The 17,859-nt window shown below is 47.8% G+C and overlaps 1 protein-coding gene across 4 annotated transcripts in view; it reads left to right on the forward strand.

The window, feature by feature from the left end:
• The window catches only part of ERGIC1 (endoplasmic reticulum-golgi intermediate compartment 1), a 106,636-nt gene extending 93,521 nt beyond the window's left edge, over nucleotides 1-13,115 (forward strand). For 3 of the 4 annotated variants that reach the window (XM_055324891.1, XM_055324890.1, XM_055324887.1), the window contains exon 10: nucleotides 11,236-13,115. In XM_055324891.1, coding sequence (XP_055180866.1) covers nucleotides 11,236-11,343 — 108 coding nt within the window. In that variant the 3' untranslated portion in view covers nucleotides 11,344-13,115. Of the gene's footprint in view, nucleotides 1-5,276; nucleotides 5,796-11,235 lie in introns of those variants that run through there. The other variant, XM_055324888.1, reaches the window with a different exon arrangement.
• Nucleotides 13,116-17,859: the final 4,744 nt, after the last annotated feature.

Below are 17,859 nucleotides of genomic sequence, written 5' to 3' on the forward strand. Positions count from 1 at the left end.
TGTCAGGTTTCTACTTTCTTTCCTGCCTGCTTGTTCTCTGATTTTTTTTTCTTTGATTTTTAAATTTATTCTCTTTTTTTTCCTCTCTTTGCCATTGTCTCCATCAAGTCTGATTTTTTTTGTGGGGCAGCTTTGAGCTGTTGTCATTTTTCTTTGATGCTGAGTATTTCTATCAAGGATGCTATTTCCTGGCCTTTCGTTCAAAGTGTTCTTGGAGGCAGAACAGTAGGCTCACGGCACCCTGCTTCAGCCAGGAGGCCCAGAGATGTTTGGTAAGCCAGAGTCAGCTGAGATGCAAGCGATAGGATGATTATCCCTACCTCACAGATTTGGAAATTGAGGCCTACAGGCCCTTATGCTTTTGTACCTCTTCATATTTTTAATAGTGATTCAAGCTCAGGGGTCTAATCCTGGATCTTTCATTCCTAGCTCTCACTAGATTTGCATTAGTCAGGACTGTTACAGAAAAGATACAACCTAACATCCAGCTGGCTTGAGGGGTAACTAAGCCTCAAGCATGGCTGGATCTAGGCACAAGTGTTGTCAAGAATAGGATTTTTTTTTCTCCTGTTTTTCTCTATACTGGCTTCATTTTCAAATAGAATTTACTAGTAGAAAGTGCTTCTTTCTCGGTAATTTGACCTGAGTCGTGGATAAGATAGTACTGTCACTGGCCTCACTCAGCTCCCATTCCAATCTTGTGACCTAGAGAATGAAAGGAGCAACCCAGTTGGCCGGCCCCAGTCAGATCATGAGGACAAAGATTGTGAGCAGTGGGGTTCCCCAATAGAAAAAAGAGGGGTAAAGAAAAAAAAAAAGAAAAAAGAGGGGTTCAGTTACTAGAAAACAGAGGGGTGGATTTTAAGACGCAAAAGGTCAGATGTCTGCAACAAAACGTCTCCATCTTATGATCCACTACATAGCAAGAACAGTCCCTACCCTCCCTGCCTCCCAGGCCTCATGGGACTCAAAGGACATCATCAAAGGGAAGCTCTCTGCCTGATAGAAAGCCATGTGGATACAAAGGGTGTCAGAATGCTCTTGCTTCTATGAGCCTCATGACAGACTTTTGCTGCTTTCTGACTCCATACAAATTTGAAACTTCTAGGCAACAGAGGGCATCTAACATAAAGCTAAGACACCCAACACAGATTAGAAAAAGGTATTTGTCACACACACAAGAAAGGAATAATCTTCAGAATTTACAGAGAGAGAATTCCTACAAACCAGTAGGAAAAAGTTAAGTGACCAGAAAGAAAAATGGGTGAGGACTTGACCATTCATGGAAAAGACCAAACTGGCCATGAAAAGATACCCGAGGGGGATCCCTGGGTGGCGCAGTGGTTTAGTGCCTGCCTTTGGCCCAGGGCACCATCCTGGAGACCCGGGATCGAAGCCCACGTCGGGCTTCTGGTGCATGGAGCCTGCTTCTCCCTCTGCCTGTGTCTCTGCCTCTCTCTCTCTCCCTCTCTCTCTCTCTCTCTCTATTTCTCTATGTGTGTCTCTCATGAATAATTAAACAAAATCTTTAAAAAAAGAAAAGAAAAAATATACCTGAGTTCCCTAGAAATTGGAAGAATTTGATTCAAAATATAAGACCCAATTCAGTCCTATCAGACTGGCAGAAATTAAAGATCCACCACAATAGAGATTGAGAGGATACACAGCAAAGGGGACCTGCATACACTCTCTGGTACCAGGTGGATTGGGTCAGCCACTGTGGCGGGGCAGCTGGTGCACAAACCCTTTAACCAAAAGCCAGGGAACTTGTGAGCAAGTGATTTTACCCAAGGCCCTACAGGGTAGTACCCCAAGTCTGCTTGTTTGTTTGTTTTTTCACCCCAGTGCATACCCAGAGTAAGACAGAAACTAAGACATTAGTAAGTATGTTTGTGCAGGTGTGGTCTGCTGCTCAGAGGCCCTGGAGTCTGCAGCACTGGCAATGGCAGAGAAACCCCTTTGCTTCTGTCTCATTGTAGAGTTGAGAAGGATCTTCGTGTCCCCTTCTTATTTGCTCCTATATGCCACATAGCTGAGGTTCTGAGTGTGAAAATCCTGTAGCAAGTGACTGAGAAATGACAGCAACTTCATTTATTCTCTAAACTTTTGCTAGAATTCACCACATGCCAGGCCCTGTGCTGGGCAACAAAGATAGCTGAATTTGACTTTATCCCCGTCCTTATACTTCTCCCAGCTGGTAGGGAAGAGGTGTGAACATGCAGAGAAATGAAGTCCCATCCAGCAAGGGTTCCATTGGAGCTGTGCACCAGACACTGTGCACAGTGCAAAGACTCCCTTTTGTTTGGAAAATTTGGAGAAGGAAACCCAGAGATGGGTCTTGAAGGATGGGGAGACATTTTTCTAGATTGATGAGTGGAGGAGAGAGGGTCTTTGCACAGGGAATAGTATGTGCAGAGGTGCCCAACAATAGCATGTTTTGTGAAGGCCATGTGGCCTCTTTTAATGCGGATGGGCTTCTAAGAGCTGGAGATCCCAAGAAGTCACAGGGAAGAGCTTATCCTTTATAACCCAGAGGACCAGATACCTCCCTGCCTCCATGTCCTTCTCCTCCTGTCTTTGGCCATCAGCCTCACCTCCATTTCTGCCCCCCTCCACCTTCACTCGAGCATTGACCATGCTGAGTGAACCTCCTGACATCATTAGCCTGGTGGTTTTCCTGAAGGCCCCATGCCACCATCACGGTTGCCTTGGCAACCATGGGGTCAGCCCCAAGTGAGCCAACCGGCTGTCCCTGGCAGATGGCATCATTGTGGAGCTTCAAAGGCCCTTGTCACGAGGCGGCAGATGTAGGGATGACGCTCACATGCAGACACACACAGCACAAAGACCCCCCAGGAGCCCTAGCAGGCTGGGGTGGGGCCAGGATGGAAGTGGAGGCACCTGCTGTGACTTCTCTTTCTCCTTTTTAAAATCAAACACTTGTGTGCAAAACCCCCAAGCCCCAAATGGGGGCCTCTGCAAATAGCTCCTCACAGGGGCTGCTTAAGAAAGGGCTTAGGCCAGAGGCCAGGATGTCGTCATGCGGCGCGGCTGCAGGGCTGCAGAGGCAGCTGTGGGTGGGCTGGAATGAGATGGGGTATAGTTCGAGGGGGTGTGGAGGGGAGAGGCCGGTGGGGCCTCCCTGATGCATCTGTGCCTATCAAGTACCTGGCTTCTTCGAGGTTACCCCTCTAGGGCCTCATGGTTGACCAAGGACCTGGACATTCTGAGCCTGAACAGAGGAGGATCCCTCCTCCTGGAAGTCTCCACCAGGCCACACAGGGCTTCTCCATCTGGGCACCCAGGGAATGTTGCTCAGACTTCCACTTTGTGCTATTCCAGAAAATTCCACCACTAAAGGAATAAACACATGGTATTTAACAACAGGCAAGTGATCCCCTTCAAGGTGCCTCCTCCCACACACGCACATGTGTCCCCTGCCCCTGCCACTTGCTGAAGCCCTTTTTCTGGGATTGCCTTCAAGTGGGTTGTGGTGACAGATTGGATGACTTCAGGAGTGTCACATCACTTTTCTTGTGTGTTTTATTCTATTAGGCAGGAACAGCCAGAAGTGAAAAAGTACCAAATTGGGACAGTTGGGCCATGACAGTTTTTGCCTACCAGAAAGAACCGGTTGGCAGTGGCGTGCCTTATTGGGCAGCAGGTGTAGCTGTATTAGACAATCCCTGCCCTCAAGGTGCTCCTGGCCAGGAAAATAATCCCCCCAAACTTTAGATTGCACTTTAGAATTGCCAGGCCTGATAATGATGAACTCCAGGCCTGATGCCCCTGTGTGTCCGCAGCATCTAGCATGCACAGAGCCTAGCCTGGGTGTAGGTACTCAGAAATGTACAAGAGACAGCTGCTTGAAGAAGTGATGGTATAGCTACACTCATTAAGCATCTACTACATACTGGGTGATCTTATAATTATCTTCTTTAACCTTCCCAGGAACCCTCCAAGGTAGATGATATTATTCCTGTTTTATGTATGAATTCACTGAGGCCCAGAGAGGTAAAGAAACTTATCCAAGGTCACATAGTCAGTAAATGGCAAGGCTGGGGCTTGACCCCAGAGCTCATTCTGTTATGTCCCCTACCCCCCCCCCCACCACCACCACTTAGCTTGGGAGCCTCCATCCTCCAAAACAAAGGCCCTCAAAGATGTTCCAACAACAGAGTCCCCGATACCAGGATGATTTGATATGGTGACTCCCTACTGGAAATGAAGAGGAAATGTTACAGCAGGAAACAAGTGATATTGTGAGCATGAGTGATAAAATCACTGCCATACACACACACCAAAAAAACAACAACAACAGCAACAAAACCAACCTACATCAACTACAACTATCCATCTAAGACTGGTTGGCTGGTGGCTCACAAATGTTCCTGCCCAAATCTGATTACCTTTCACTCAGCTGTTTAGCTATCTGCAAGGATTTGCCATAGGCAAAAGGCATTAGGTACTTGGGTGGAAGATGGAATGCAGCGGAGACAGTAAAAACAATTGAGAACGAGTGCTTGGATGGCTCCGTCAGTTAAGGGTCTGCCTGCAGCTCGAGTTGTGATCCCAGGGTCCTGGGATCAAGCCCCATGCCATGCTCCCCACTCAGTAGGGAGCCTGCTTCTCCTTCTTCCTCTGCCATCCCCCTGCTTGTGCTCTCTTTTTGTGTCAAATGGATAAATAAAATCTTTAAAATAAATAAATAAAACAATTGAGAAGGACAAGCTTAAAACTAGGGAGGTTTTACCCACTAAGGCTATATGAGTAGGGAGGAGACCAGCTTTGTAGCTGGACCCAAATGTCGCCTACTCAGACTTCCCTTGGTGTGTCTCTTGTACCTGGACCAGGAGCTCCAGGAAGGCAGGGCAGGGCCTTCATCATCGCTGGTCTCCAGACCTGGGGCAGTGCAGGCAGGTGATAAGCAGGCGTCAAACACTGAGCAGACCAATGGAGGGATATACACTTTGGTCCACCCCCACACCACAACAGCTTCTAGTATGGGGGTTGCAGCGCAGAGTCCACCTTAGCAGCTCAGTTATTCAGGGCTAGAAATGGGTAAAAAACTTTCATTCCAATCTTTCCAAACTTTTGAGCAGAGCTAGATCTCCCAGAGGATTGTGTACCAGGGACAGATTGCTCCAACTGGGTCTGCACAGATCTCTCAGCGTAATGGAAGCTCCTGGTGCTTGCTTTTTGAAGGCAGATTCTGAGACACATAAGGAATATTGGAACAGAGCGAGCTCTCTTACAAACTACACTTATTTTTACAGCCACACAGCTTCTTACTTCATAAACTTTATTGATGGGGCCCCCTTACTTCAGGACATTTGATATGTAAAACTTCACAGAACTGAGAAAGGAAATACAAAGAAGCCGTCTGTTCATGAAGACAGGGAGAAGCCGTCTGTTCATGAAGACAGGGACTACGGGGAGCCTTCCAGTTGGGGGTGAAGCAGACTGCTTGAACAGAAAATAAGCAGGCTTATTGCAGCCTTCCAGACCTGGATTCTCATCACCCTCCTCTGTTGGGTAGCTGTGTGAGACCTTGAACAAGACAGTCCCTCTCTGAGCCTCTGCTTCCCCATCCATGAAATGGGGGTTGGCCCACTTCTGTAGTACTTGGAAAGACTGAAGAAGAAGGCAGAAGACAGGGACGCCTGGGTGGCTCAGTGGTTTAGCACCTGCCTTCGGCCCAGGGCGTGATACTTGAGTTGCAGGATTGAGTCCCACGTCAGGCTCCCTGTGTGGAGCCTGTTTCTCTACCTGTGTCTCTGCCTCTCTCTCTCTCTCTCCCCCTCTGTGTGTGTGTGTGTGTTTGTGTGTGTGTGTCTCATGAATAAATTAATAAAATCTTTAAAAAAAAAGGCAGAAGACAGTGCCTTCTCAGGCCTGACACACAGTAGGTGCTCAGCCGAGGTGGGTTTTGGGGGAGGGAAACGGGTATTTGCCCCCATTGTAATAATGGTGGGGAGAGGACTCGGTTCTCCCACCAGGCTCCTGTCCTAGAGGAGGGAGTGGGGGGGGGGGGTCTGGCAGGCGTGATGCCACTGGTTGGAGACCATCACACCCTGTCCTCCCCCACTTTTCCAGGGCTCAGTCATCAATTTCCTTCCACAACAGCCCCCACCCCTGCGAAGCCACAGCTTCGGTGTTCTCATCCACGGCTCCAGTCTGTCTGCCGCCACCGGCATCTGATGCGACACCGATTCATTATTTATTTCCTCATACTGTGCCTTTTCCATAAGCTTTTCAAGCAATGCTGCCTGAATGGGGACAGTGAATGAACAGTTCCCCGGGCACTTGTGGTACAGCAGCCAGCCAGACAGAGGTCATCTGGGTCCTCATGGGGAGGGGGGAGCTCCATTTTACAGACAGGAGAAACTGAGGCCCAGAGGGGTGACCTGGCTTTCCTGACCAGAGTGACAGAGCTGAGATCTGACCACAGGAAAGTTTACTCCAGAGCCCACAGTCTCCACCCCCGCCCCCATGTTGGTGTGTGTGTGTGTGTGTGTGTGTGTGTGTGTGTGTGTTGCTTCTCCACTGCCCACTGTGGAAAAGTAAATGGTGGGGGAGGGGCTATGGATTGGGAAAACATTAGTGTTGGTGGAACAACAGAGGGATTCAGCTCTCCCGCCAGTGCGACTGAACGCGTCTTTTCCATATTATAAGGAATTAAGAGCCATAATTAAAATGTAAGGGAAACACACACACACCCCTTCTTTTCACGGTAGACAAGCTGACTTCATTCTAGCCTAGTAGGAGGTTGGGAAGCTGGTAGAACCGCAGGAAGTCTCTGCTAAAGAACAAAGGGGCATTATTGATGACTTCTGATGAAAGCAAAAAAATGCATTCCTCTCAGACTCACTGGGGCCTGGATATCGAATTGTCCTTGTTTCCATTTCTGGAGCCAGGGCTGTGGACCAGAGTAGGGTTGCATGTGCTGGCTGTGGTGGCCCCTTCTGATCAGTGGCCCTGCTTCACCACCCTCTCCTGAGGTTATCCTCCTGCTTTAGGGCCTGGTCAGGAGGCACAAGAACATGGCAGCGGTGAGGGGGCAAGGGACAGGCATTCATGGCAACGTGTGTGTGTGTGTGTGTGTGCGTGAGACACGAACACTTGTTCAGTCTGACACAGTCCTGAGGGTTGAGGATTAGCCTTCCCAGTTTTTTTTTTTTTAAGATTTTATTTATCTGTGAGAGACACAGAGAGAGACAGAGACATAGGCAGAGTGAGAAGCAGGCTCCCTGTGAGGAACCTCTGCAGGACTTGATCCCAGGACCTGGAATCACGATCCGAGCCAAAGACAGATGCTCAACCACTGAGCCCCTAGCCTTCCCAGTTTGTAAAGTAAGGAAACAGAGGTATGAGAAGTAAGGATGACACAAGGGCACATGACAAGAGGGGTCCCAACCAGAAGCCTCTTTGTATCAGATATTTCTCATAACTTCTCAGTGTTCGGGGTTGAGGTAGAGTCTTGCGGAGATTGAAGAGCTCCCTGACTGGTCAAAGAGTGGAAACCACCTCTGGCCTAGGCACTCTTCCCCAGAGGGATATGCTTCATCACAAACACTTCTTGGCACTTACCTGAGGAAATATCCTGTTGAGGTCTCACCTACCCCATCTGTCCAATGGGCTCTTGGAGTGCTTGGGACTGGGCAGCTGCAAAGAATCTGCATGTGGTGACTGGGACACCTTTGCTGTCCTGTTTTTCTATTAATTGGCTTGTTCTCAGCTAAAAGAGCCAGGTAGAAAAAAGAAAAATTGAGACCCAGAGGCTTACTCTGGGAAATAAGTGGTATTTTACCCATTGTTCTTCTTAGAGTGGGTCTCAGAAAGGTTTAGAAAATCTCAGATTTTAGCAACAAGGTTGGAGCCCTCCGGTCAACCACAAGCTTAAAGGAGGTATCATTTACTGAGCACTTACTAAGTGCTGGGAGCTCCAGAGGAACTTCCTGAAGTATGACAGTTGGCAGGGTTTGGGGTGGTTTCCCCAAGCCGTGGATGAAAAAAAAGCTGAGGCCCAGAAAGGCTGTCCATGGCTAGAGTGAGTGAGTGACAACCACAAATCAGCTTTCCAAGGCTGAGCCCTTACTGCTGCTGTGGCAGGGGGGTGTCCTAGCAGGCCCCCTGGCACTCACCTCATCCCCACTTTGCTCAGGAACCCCCTGTACCACATCCAATAAGGTGGTGTCTGATTGGTTTTATCTTCATTTGTATTCACTTGTATTCATTCACCTTGGCGCATCCCCGTGGATGAGAGAGATGCCGGGCCACCATCCCTCTCAGCAGCTCTTTCCTTAGTCTGTTTTTGAGATGTGCTCTACAAATGTGGTGAAGCCTGTGATCTTGTCACCACCAATGTACGGCCTACATCCAAAGACAGATACACCATTGGGTCCAGCCTCGTGGCTTCATTGATTTCCCTGTGTTTGAGACGTAGGAGCTGTGGCCTTCTCAGGACACAGGGTGGCCATGACCAGCCACCTCCTTAGAGAGGCTGCTAGATTTCTCCCAGCTTTTGAGGTGCCTTATCCCACCCTGAAATGTGCCAGAAATCCCCCCTCCTCATTTGACCAGTGACCAGCACCTTCCACAGACGGAGGATTATGGGAGATGTACTGCAGAGTTGGGTGGTATCAGAAGATGTACATGGGGCTCACTGCAGGGCCTCCTTCACCTTAGGCTGACAGCCGCTCACTCTGATGGTGCTTAGTGGCTTGCGTGCCCCAGGGCCTCGGCTCCCCTGCAGTTGTGTATTTTCTCATGCTTGTGTTGTCTTCTCCTGCTCCTGGCTGGCCCAGGAAAAGGAGGCTTCAGGCTGGGTTTCAGGTGTTTATGAATCACAGGCTGGCTCCGGTTCCAGAGAGCGTGTGTGTGTGTGTGTGTGGTGCTTTTTTTTTTTTTTTTTTTTGCTCCATTGCACTTAAGTCACAATTTCCTCTTCTCTGATCCAAGCTCTAAAAGCATTTTGCGGTGTAAAATCTCCTATCATCTGATCCATTCTACCAAAATAAACCAGCTCCCCTGCCGTCATGTTCCTTGAAAAGTGCCCCTGCGTCATGCTCTGAGGCTGGCAGGGAGAGGCCTTGCCTGCTGAAAACACTTCACAATAATCCCCCCAGCGCCCCCCGCCCTCTTCACTCCCTGGGGGGCTGCTCCGGTTTCTTGGGCTGTTATTACTGGAATGCCAGCTGCTCCACTTACAGCCCATCTGTACAGACCTGTTCTGTCTTGGGCCTCACAGGCCTCTGCTTAGCTCATCTCATGGAAATAACATCTTAAAAATAAACACTGGTTCGATTCTCACTTCCCTCTCACCTCCACTGTGTCTCCTGGCCTCCTCTGCTTGGCACCAGAGGGTCCATTAAGGAAGGCTCCACTATCTCTCAGAGCCTTCCCTTGGTTGAGTGTCAGCAGCTGGCCAGCCACCCAGTGGTACGTCCAGGGTGGTCTCAGGAGCCCTTGAGGACTGCTCAACTGGGCTTCTTCTGAGTCCTGTGGTCGTCTAAGTGCTCCTTAAATGTGGCAGAGGCAAAAAAGTGAGAACTCTGGAGGCAGACAGACAGACTTCACTCTGCCACACGCCTGCTGTGTGACCTCAGAAAAGTGATTTCCTTGTGTGGGCCCCATGGGTGCATGACTGAGGAGTGGCATACTGGTCATGGGTGGTATTGGTTCTTATGAATGGCATGAAGTATGTGCTCAAGAGGAAAAATACATTTAAAGTTGCCTCACAAGCCCTCTGTGAACTTCCTTTCTCTCCTGTCATCTATACTTTGATTCTTTTATGGAACCTGAAAGCAACCGATAAGCCAGAAAATTTTGAGTAAAACGTAGCATTGTTTTGATATCGTCACAAGTAGAATCCTGACAAATTCAAAGCAAAGTTAGTAATTCACTTAGGCAGAGAAGTCTCATGCCTGAGAAGCAACAGAGTGTCATGTCAAGAGTGCAGACTCCAAAGCTTTGAACCTTAGTTCAACCACTAATTACACAGTGGCATTGGACAAGTGATTCAATGTCTCTGTGCCTCAGTTTCCTTGGCTGGAATATAGGTAGAAGAGTAGGACTCCCTAGGGTTGGCCTGAGGATTCAGGAAGGAGGGAGGCACAAAGCACTCAAGCCCTGCCTGGTGCAGAGAAAGTGCTGTGTAAGCTCTGTTTTGTCATACTTCTATTTAATTATGTGGCAGGAAGGTAGGAAGTACAGACATACAGGTGACATTCATCATCGTCATCCACCCAACTACTGCAGTTCCTGAATGGGGGCAGTTTCACCTCCAGGGGACATTTGACAATGTTTGTAAACATTCTGGTTGCCACAACAGGAGGGAAAGCGTACTATGGGCATCTCCTGGGTGGAGGCCCGAGAGGCTGCTAATCAACATGCTGCAGTGCACAGGACAGCCCTCCCAGAACAAAGAACTTTCTGGTCCCCAAAGTATATAGTGCCATAAGAAGCTCTGCACTAATGTAAGCCTTCTGGTAGCACTACGGGGCCCCCGTCCTCTGTAGCACTTGGCTTGGTTATGATTTTGCATTGTTGGTGTGATTATTTGATTGCTAGTCATCCCCCTAATACAGTGCAAGGTTCTGAGAGTGAGAGATTGATTTCTCGCTCCAGTCCATCCACTGCTGCCTGTGTAGCCCCTCCCAGATCACAGTAACAGGCAGCACTAGGCCTGGACCTGTCAGATCCGAGTTCACTTTGGATTGCCACTTCCTGGCTGTGTGACATTGGGCCAATGGCACTGCCTTTCTGAACCTCCACTCCTCCACCTGTAAATGGGATCATAAAAATCTGATAAATTAAAAAAAATAAAATAATAAAAATAAATAAATAAAAATCTGATAAATTTAGAGTGGAAGTTAAGACGACAGGCTCCAGGGTGAAGACATACCTGGGATCAAGTCACAGCTCTGCTACTTACTGTGTGAACTTACCTAACTAAACCTCAGTTTCCTCACCTGTGAAATGGGTCTAATAATCCCCTTCTGCATTCAGAAAGTTAATAAGGGATTTAAAGGAGCTGATAATGACTGCTTTTATTATTATTAAATTTGTCATCCAGTATGGAGGGGGCAGTTGTTGAGCCCTGGCGATGTTCCAGACCCTGCTGACTATGGGGCAGAGTATCTGTACTTGCATAGCTCCATGGTCTCATGATTTGGGAGGGGTCTGGCCTGGCGCTCCATCCAGCACTGACCTCTGACCTGCCCCTCCTCTCAGATCTGTGCCATCATCGGTGGGACCTTCACTGTCGCTGGCATCCTGGACTCCTGTATCTTCACAGCCTCGGAGGCTTGGAAGAAGATCCAGCTGGGCAAGATGCATTGATGACCCACTGGGCCCAATGGCCAAGGACCCAGGGAGACCGCCAGCCCTGCTTCCAGTGCCCTGTCTCCTCCTGCCCTCTTATCTGGCCCAGGATCTGGTTGGGGAAGGTCGGGGGTGGCTCACGGTTTTGCAGCTACCTCTTTTCCCCATCTTTAATTTTAGATGAATTCCACTGCCTGTGGTTGTGGTGCCCCTTTTCCTGGGGAGCTCCAAGACCAGAGTCAGGCATAGTGGGTTCGAGGACATCAGGGACCATTCCCTGGAGGGCTACAGTTCCTTCCTTCTTAGGGGAACAGCCCAGAATCCACGTCGACCAGGTCTCAGCCAGGCTTTGACAATCTTGAAGCTCCCACCATTTGGATGCACCAATCACTGGGTTTCTTTCCTGGGCAACCAGCCTGCAGACCAGGCTCTTGGCTCTGGACCACTCTGCCCAAAGGTGCCTCCGCTCGGCGCCTTCAACAAAGAATGGAACTTCCCAGGCGAGCCCCTGAGATGTGGCGCCGTAGATGGAACCCTCTCTTTTGCTGTGTCCCTTCTTGCCCATCCTGGAATCTGGCCCTGAGTCCCTCACCCCCACCCATTTCTTTTTCTCCTGTGAGGCAGATGCCCAGTGTTTGGGTAGCAGTGGTGGTGACTTGGGTCTGCCCATTGGAAATGGTGGATGGCGAGTTCCCCTTCCTCTCTTCACCTTGTTTTTCTCTGGACCCCCCCCCCCCACCAATGTGCCTCAGCCCCTGTGCTGTGTGGCAACAGCATCTCTTGGTGGAAGGGCTGGTTTTAACCTGGGAGACATCCTTTGAACACCAGACATGGTTTGCATCCTTCTGTCCCAGACAGAAAGCATCCTTCTCTGCAGCCCTAAAATAATCATGTCTCACCATCTTCCAGAGAGTTGCTGTCAGGCCAAGGCCTTAGGTGGGGGAAGCGAAGCAGACCAGTCCTTCTCCTGTCTTTGAACATCTATCTTCCAGGCTCCCGAGGGGTGCACAGCACTCGGACTTCTCTGCAGCCCAGTTGTGGCCCACTTGCCACTGAGTTCCCCCATCACGGGCCACACATGTGTTTCTGGTCCCTAGGGCAGCTCCACTGTCTTCCCACTTCTCCAGAGGTAGATCCCTACCCTGCTACTCATGCTCATCCTTTCCCTTTAGTCCTGAAAGGGAGCGGCAATGGTTCAGGCATGAATTCCACCCAGGGAATTTTAGGTACGCCCTTGTGTCCCAGGGAGAGAGCTGCCTGCCTGTTTTCCATTTATATCAAGATTGTTTGAATACTTTTGTAATTAAGGAGTGTGTCCAGTGGAAGTTTTTAAATGATCTATATGGATAGCTCAAGTCTTTGCCATTTGTAATTTTTGGCTTTGGATTCCAATTAGAAAAGTGTCCCCTTCTGCATATGAGTTGACTGATGTTGTGAGTGTAAACTGCATTTGGTTATCTCTGCTATCTGTGGCCACTTGGATGGATTTTTTTTTTTTTTCATTTTCTGTTCCACAGTTACTTAAAGGAGTCTCTTTGGTATGTGAATACCTGCACCTGGAGAGGGTGGGCAGGGTGGGGCGGGGAAATGTGTGGCATGCACATGAGTTGAAATTCCACTTTTATGCTTTTTAAAAAACAAACAAACTCTTGAGGACATGAGAGCTGTCGGTTTCCTATGGAAGAGACACCTCTGACCCATTACTCTTAAAATCTCAAGGGGGAAAAATGGTTTAATTCTTTCCCCACTCATTGGGCTCAAGTAGATTAAAAGGCTGATTTTCAGAAGTATTGCTGTGTATTTCTTTCTACTTGACTGTGGCTGGCTAGCCTGGGGGCTGGGATCACAGTCAGAATGGAATTCAATTCTAGAGGAGAAAAATTGAGAAATGGGGAGAGGATCCATCAGGATGATCAGAAAATCCGGACCCCATGAAGCCAGCGCTTCCTTTGTTGAATCCCTACAGAATATGCCTGGATCTGCCAGTTTCAAGCTGTGTAGCCTCAGGCCAGGTCCTTACCACTCTGTGCCTCTTTTTTCCTCAGGTGAAAATGAGGAGAGTAAAATAAAACAGTCTCATGGAACTGTCATCAAAATTAAATCTATAAAATGTGCAAGTCAGTCATCCTGGATCAGAGCGAGTTCATGTATGCAGAAAAGGGGTACATGGTAAAATTTCAAAGATAGGAGTTGTTCCATATAGGTATTCCAAAATAGAATATAATCTCTTTGAGAACAGGCTAACATATTTTCCCACAGCTTTGAACCAAGGGCTGCATAAATGAAAAGTTTCATAAACTCTTCTTGACTTCCAAGGATCTGGCATTCCTTGTTCAACCTTCAGCTCAGGAAAGGGGGGCACCATCATCAGCTGAGATTTACATGGCTGTTTACCATCCAGTCCTTCAGGGCTTTCACCTAGAACAGCACAAACATGGATCATTCACCACGGATGGATGAAATGTGGGCGTGAACCACCCTGCAAGAAACTCTTCCCTGATTCCCTCCATTCTCTCTTTAACTCCTGATACTAGAGTCACTGTGACCCTCAAAGCTCGAGGTCAATAGTAATATGCCTACTGGTAGTAAGTGTGTGTTTCCCAAACCTGCCTATGCCAGCTGTGCTGTGTGCTGTAATGATGTGAGAATAGATTGAAAAATGGAAGAATCTAATACAACTAAGTTGTCTACTTGCAGAGACCTGATAAAGGTGAGCCGCCACCCCTTCCTCAAAATGCTCCTGAATTAGAGTGAGCAAGACTCCTTACCGAAAAGACTTGGGGCGGGGGTGCAGGGGGATGTCCTTGAGGATTCTATATCACGTGGAAATGGTCTAATAAGTTCCCCGCGTTAAAGTAACCCAAAACTGGAACTCTTGGGTTGGTTTATGTGAGTACACAGTTCATGCAAGGAAAATGAAGAACTCAGCAGTTTCTCAATGAAAAAGCTGTGCTTCAGGGTCAAAAGATTGGTGAATGTATTTTAAGTGGACATAAACCATTTAAGGTAGGTGTCATTTTTATGATTTCTCTCTTAAACCAATTCTTTCGATTATTTCAACCCAGAACAGATCACAGCGTTTTTGTGTAAGAGGGATTCTCGATCAGGGATTGTGGCACACACTCACAGAAGGGGTGGTCATAGGTCTGGGGCTGTGGCAGCTCAGACAGAAATGGCTTCCCCTGGGTGCGGGGAGGGGTTGCAGGTGCACAAGAGGTGAAGTTACAGAGGTATATCAGGGAAGAGAGACGCTCAAGTCCTGCAGCCCATGCTGCCTGAGGGGGTCAGATATCGCAGAGTGGGTGTGAGGCTTGGGAAGAAGTGGGATGTAGCAGTGGAGCTTATAAGTGGCAGCTGTCGTTCGTTTTTATTACTCTATGTCACAGATTCTTTTTTGATTCTTGCTAGAAACAAAGATACACAATTTCTCAATGGGGCAGGCCACTGGTGGTCCTAATCCCTTCTTAAGAAATTGGCTCAGTAGCTGCTCCAGCAGATAGCTGCCATGTTCAGGAATGTGAGAGGGAGACTGTGCGAAGAACATTCCCCCAAGACTTTTTTCCGTTCCCAGCTGTTGTCTTTGGTCAGTCATGTAGTGATGAGGTCATGCACTTTATTCTGACCAAAATAAAGTTATTACTTCTTCCCTCTTGTAGAAACAGCTACCCTAGTTGGGCATTCTCCACGTGCCAGGCAAGGAATGATTGTTTGGGCCTTGTCTTTCTCAGTCCTCACAGCAATCCTACCCAGTGGGTGTTAACCTCCTTTTTACAAAGGACAAAACAGATTTAGTAACTTTTCTCCGTCACACAGCCAGCAGGTGGTAAAGTTAGAATTCAAACTCCTGTCCGCCTGACTCCAGGGTTATGAAGAATTGTATGGTTCGGCCTCAATCCCCAAGAGCATCTTATCCATGTCCAAAGGGGGAACTGGCCCCCACCCCCGAAAAAGGAGGAAATTGAAAGTAGTGAGGGTACTTTTGGTTTTCTTCCTTTTAAACAACCTGCAGGGGAAGCTAAATGGAACATTTGGGGATCCTCTTAAAAATTTAGGGCCCTTAAAACATTTTAATTACACAAATAATACATGCTCATGACCCCACTGGAGAAAAATCAGAAAAGAGCAAAAAAGGAAAAATTAAAGTGAGCCCTGATTCCACTAACCAGAGATAATCATTGTTAACATTTTAGTGATATTTTTCTGTAAACAGAATGGGATCGTGCTGTTAATACTATTTTGTAGTTTACTCTTTTCAGAGTAAATAGACCTCCTACGATAGACCTCTTCCTATGTTAAGGACTATGGATCTCATCATTATCTTTATTGGCTGCAAGGTAATAATATGCATATTGAGTATCTAATTGTGGTTCATGTTCATCCTCTGCTCCCATCTCATTCAGAACCTATTTGGGGTGCCTGACTGGCTCAGTCGGTAGATCATATGACTCTTGATTTCAGGGTCATGAGCTCAAGCCCCATGTTGGGTGTGGAGCCTACTTTTAAAAAAATCATTCAGAACCTTTTATTTTTTTTAAGAGCTCTCTAGAGTGCAGGTGTGAGTGGGGGTAGGGGCAGAGGGGGAGAGAGAGAGAATCAAGGAGCATACTCCCCACTGAGCAGGGAGCCAGACAGGGCTCAATCTCACAAACTCATGACCCTGAGATCACAACTTGAGCCAAAATCAAGAATTGCACACTTAACCAACTGAGCCACCCAGGTGCCCCAAAGAACCTGTTTTTTCACCTGTGAAAGGAACAGTTCAGAGGATTGTTTACCAGATTAAATAACAGCGTTTGTAAAACTTAGCACATTACCTGACATTAAATGCTCAGCCAAGTAAAATTAGCCATTACTATTCATTTAATAATAATTTCTACCGTTTATTAAGTGCTTACTCTGTGCCAGGTACTGTGCTAAGGGTTCATTTAACCCTAGCATGAAACCAATGAGGTAAGTACTGTTATTACTCCCATTTCTCAGATGAGGAAAGTGAGTAACCAAGAGGCTAAATATCTTCCCCAAAGTTGCACAGCCAAGAAGTGATGGAGATCCAAACCCAGGCAATCAGAATCAGGACTCACATACTTCCCCACCATACCACTCTCTGCCTCAGAGACATAAAAATATTCCCTGGGTATTTCCTCTGTGCTAGCACTGTCCTAGGTCCTGGGCTTCTATACTAGTTCCTGTGCATGTTTCCAAGGGTGGACACGAGGCAAGATAGTAGTCGATCCCACTAAGTCCTCATTAGAGTGACCGAGCCTCAGGCTCTCAAGATCTTATCTGGTGATGTCATTGCACCTGTCTTAATTTTACTGAGCTGTGGGGCAAGGGGTGTAAAGAAATGCCTCCCCACCCTGGTTGATCATGAATGTACCTTGATTATCCTGGGTTGTAAATGATCTGTCTTCATGGTTGCCCTCCACCAGTGAGGATCTGTGCTCCTTGTGATCAAGGACTAGATCTCCGTCTTCCCCAGATCTCCTTGATCTAAGCCTGTACTGTGGCTAAAGTACTAGTACCTGTGAATAAATTGATGAGCAAATGGATAGATGTTGAAGTAAATGAGTTAAGAATGAGCATGATAGATAAGAGATGCATGCACAGAGGAGGAGCCAGTGAGTGAATGAATGAATGTATGAATGAATGAACTTGGGGGGGTAGGGGACCTTAGATCTGATGAACCCTGTAAGGACTGCTGGAGAAGAACCCTCTGACTTTCTATGAGCAGTCCTAATAGCTTCTACTACTGCCTTGCCCATGGAAAGTGACTTCCTTCTTTTCCCCGTCCCAACTTTGAGATATAATGGAGCTTTAACACTGAGTTTAGGGCATACAGCAGGTTGAGTTGATACACTCAGGTATTGCAAAATGATTACCATAGTAGCTTAGTTTACACTTCCATCACCTCACATAACTGCCATTTCTTTTTTGTGGTGAAGACATTTAAGATCCTCCTTTCTCCTGCTTCTCCTCCAAACTTCCTTTCTCTTGGAACCTGGTGGCCTTTGCTGTTGCCTCAACATGTTTCACACACCACTTTCCCTGCTGCCATGGCTTGTACAAACAGCCCCGGTGTTGGCCATCCTCCCTGCGTCTGAGGGCCAGAAGTCTCCAACACCGGCTGAAACCTGAAATAGAACCCATCAATTCAGGGATCAAGGCAGGTGCCCTGGTTGACCGTGACTATGGGTAAATGCTGGTGTTTAACATTGCATCACCATATGCCTGAGGACACTAATACACGGAGAGCAGGGGACCTGCCTGAGTCAAGCAAGACAACCCCCTCTCTGAATTCCGGGGTGTCCATCTGTTAACTGAGACTGAGCTCCACAAAGTCTGACTTCTCTCTGACATGTGGCACCAAGTAGGTGCTTAATACATATGAACTGAATGATTTTTTTTTTTTTTTTAATTCATGAGGGACACAGAGAGGCAGAGACACAGGCAGAGGGAGAAGCAGGCTCCGCGAGGGGAGGCTGATGCAGGTCGATCCCAGGGCCCCGGGACCATGACCTGAGCGGAAGGCAGACG

This window comes from Nyctereutes procyonoides, unplaced genomic scaffold, assembly GCF_905146905.1.
Source record: "Nyctereutes procyonoides isolate TBG_1078 unplaced genomic scaffold, NYPRO_anot_genome, whole genome shotgun sequence".
Classification (NCBI taxonomy): domain Eukaryota; kingdom Metazoa; phylum Chordata; class Mammalia; order Carnivora; family Canidae; genus Nyctereutes; species Nyctereutes procyonoides.